The 3,137-nt window shown below is 29.4% G+C and overlaps 1 protein-coding gene across 1 annotated transcript in view; it reads left to right on the top strand.

The window, feature by feature from the left end:
* Window positions 1–1,769, top strand: part of LOC107557050 (RAS guanyl-releasing protein 2-like) — a 15,563-nt gene extending 13,794 nt beyond the window's left edge. Inside the window, exons 16-17 of the mRNA XM_016240354.1 lie at window positions 775–843; window positions 962–1,769. Coding sequence (XP_016095840.1) covers window positions 775–830 — 56 coding nt within the window. The 3' untranslated portion in view covers window positions 831–843; window positions 962–1,769. The remainder of the gene's footprint in view (window positions 1–774; window positions 844–961) is intronic.
* The last annotated feature ends 1,368 nt before the right edge of the window (window positions 1,770–3,137 follow it).

Genomic DNA, 3,137 nt, shown 5'->3' with positions numbered 1-3,137 from the left:
GTGTGTGTGTGTGTGTGTGTGTGTGTATATACAGTATATGTGTGTGTGTGTGTGTGTGTGTGTGTGTGTGTGTTTTCTTTCTGAATAAAAGTACAAGTACAAAAATTTTAATTAATAAGATAAATTAATTATTTTTATAAAACTATTTTTATAAAATAGTTTTTTTGTTTTTCTTACATATTATTTTATATTTTTATTTTAAGTTTATTAAATTATTCTTATTTAATTTTAAAAATAATATTACAATTTATATTTTCATCATGACATTTTTAGCGTATGCATATTTTTTCACTTTATAATAAGGTAAATAATTGTATCCATTTTATTAATTTTTAATAATTGTATTTAATTAGAAAATGCTAATTATGCAAATGACAGCTATATTGCACTATTAAGTAATATTCTATAAAAATATTCAGAGTATTTTATAAATAAAATAAAAATAAAATCAGTTAGAATAATCAAAACTATTTTACTGTAAATGTACATGCATTGTAGTGGCCTTACAAATAAAATAATAATAATGAAATATTGTAAAAATATGCTTTGTCAAGTTGAATGTAATTGTTATTGAAAAAAATATATTTAAGTTAGAAAAAATGTTTATCATTTTTACTAGTGGTCTTTGGACCACATTGTACCTACTGCATTAGAATCCCTATCCTGTCTAGTACTTAGTACTATTTATCTTTTGAAGAGCAAAGAATGATAATAACTCGCAGTGACTTGAGTGACTCTTTCCCAGCCTTTCATTCTCTCTCTGTACCTCCACAGTCATCACAGACGGCTCTCAGGAGAAACCGGATGAGGTTTTTGATGTCCACCTTTGATGGGGTTTGAAAAGTAGATGTATATTGCCAACACATTCACCTCGTGGTTGAGAGCTTTTTCATTAAGTCCTTCTGATGAATAGAAATCCATCACCTGGCATTAGATGTTCCTCTCCTCTCTATTTCCATAGGAACATCCTGGAGCAAATCCATAAGCAAGCGCAGCAGCAGGGACAGAGCTGCACTGTTCTCCAGAGCAGTGTGTGTGTTTGTGTGTGTGTGTGAGTTTCTTCATGCGTTTGTTGTCCAAGGTGATCCATTCTCTTGAACTCTCTATACTGTGATCTCTCATGGGTTTTTGGTCTGAAAATAGCACATGGATTTCAAACAAATAAGACAAAAGCACCAGTTAAGTTGCAACAAATATTTGAGGAGGTTATATATATATTTACTATTTTAGTTTTTCCTTAAAGTTCACTTATGATGTAGGTAAATTTAGTTTTTCGTGACCATTTTGCATCCTCTTAGTAGAAGTAGAATTAAATGGTGTTTTGGATGAAATGGGACTAAAATAACCCATTACAATGTGTAATCTGCCACCTATGCATACATGACCAAGAAGTAAAAAAAAACAATAATAATAATAATATACATTTTTACATTGTGTATTTTATGACCATGATCAATGTGCAATGCTGCAATTTTTGTTAGAATTTACAATGATATTTTAATTGGGATTTCTGTAACTGCATGATTTCACTGATCTTTTTAATTCTCATATGAATTATGAATAGACGAGAAGGTCGAATGAATGACATGTTGCAGACACTGTATTGTGTGCCACGGCCATCTCTCATCACAGGCTTCAATTTCACACCAACAGAAGGCGCTGTTGTCATAAAGTGAGAAAGCGATTTGAGAAGTTCTTGTGCTGCCTCATTTGCTTTCTGTTTTTATGTTTATATTCTTATTCTTATTATGCAGATGAATCATTTGTTTTCTTTGATGCACATTTACATGTTTTTTTGCTGCCGAAATGGATACATGTTTAATAAATAGAACATTTAATCAAATGTATATATTCAGCTGCCTGCTTGTCATTATTTTTGGAGGCAGAGAGTATTATTACTGTATGTGACAAACTGTGAGGGATGTTGCAGAGGAAACGGCTTCATTGTCATATTCGCTGTCCAGACAAACAGCTGTATGCAGAACACAGGAGTGTAAAGAAAAGATTAAACGTTTCATTTTCACTGCATTATTTACTGCAAACACTGTGCTGTGTGAATCATGAGCTGAAATTGGCCTGGATCAGAGGGTTGATCCTTTAGTTGTAAAGCTGCAATTACGTTCACAGTTAAGTTGTGTTTGCCCCTATATCAACATGGGCTTTTATAGTTATTTTTTAACACTTGGGTGAACCATGTCACTTGGAGAGCAGAAATTGCTATTGTTCATGAACTGTAGCCAGCGGTGTGGGTGGGGCTTAAAACACAGCCATTTAAACTACATTATGTGCTCAAGACTTCCATTAGCGTCTTATATGAGAAGTGCAGTGGCATGTCAAGAACTTTGAGGGATCACTCTTATTTTCTTTTATAGACCATAAATATATATGTATAATTTATGCTAAAATGGCATACAGTAGGTTGCCACAAATTCACTGAAAAAAATAGGTGATGTTAAAATGTGACCCTAAAGTTTTAGATATTATGGGAGGCATTGTGGTGCCTGTATAGTTCATAGTTCATCATCATAATTGGTCATAAGAATCAACCTACTAATTTTTTTAACCTTAAAATATTCTGATAATTACCATAAGCATGTCAAAAAAACAATACTGAAATAATGAAAAAAATATTAACCAAACTATTTGAAATGTAACATTAAACGTATATGTAACTAAATTTAAATACATTTAAATAACATATAAACAAAAGTGATAGATTCTGCAGGGAGCATCTATTAACAGTTTTTTATTTATTAAAAAAATAAAATACTTAATTTTTTATAATATATATAAAATCTACTTTTTTGTATTTTTTTACATTACAAAGTTAATTAAATTTCACTCAAAATGTTATGATGATGACAGTTCTTTCTGTAATCATATGTATTTAAAAACTTGACTACACATTTTATAATTTTATATATATATATATATATATATATATATATATATATATATACATACACACAGTAATTTTAATAAAATAATGTAAGAAAAACATGAAAAAATTTATATATGATTTTAATAAATAAAATAACATGAAAAACATGAAAATTAAATAATAATAATAATTTATTTCAATTTTATTTGAAAAGTGCTTTAAATTTTTCTTTACAAATAGCATACTGTCAGACTCT

Source organism: Sinocyclocheilus grahami, unplaced genomic scaffold (assembly GCF_001515645.1).
Source record: "Sinocyclocheilus grahami isolate Dianchi unplaced genomic scaffold, SAMN03320097.WGS_v1.1 scaffold588.1, whole genome shotgun sequence".
Lineage (NCBI taxonomy): Eukaryota > Metazoa > Chordata > Actinopteri > Cypriniformes > Cyprinidae > Sinocyclocheilus > Sinocyclocheilus grahami.
The sequence above is the reverse complement of the archived record's forward strand: the minus strand, read 5'-3'. Positions and strand labels throughout refer to the sequence as shown.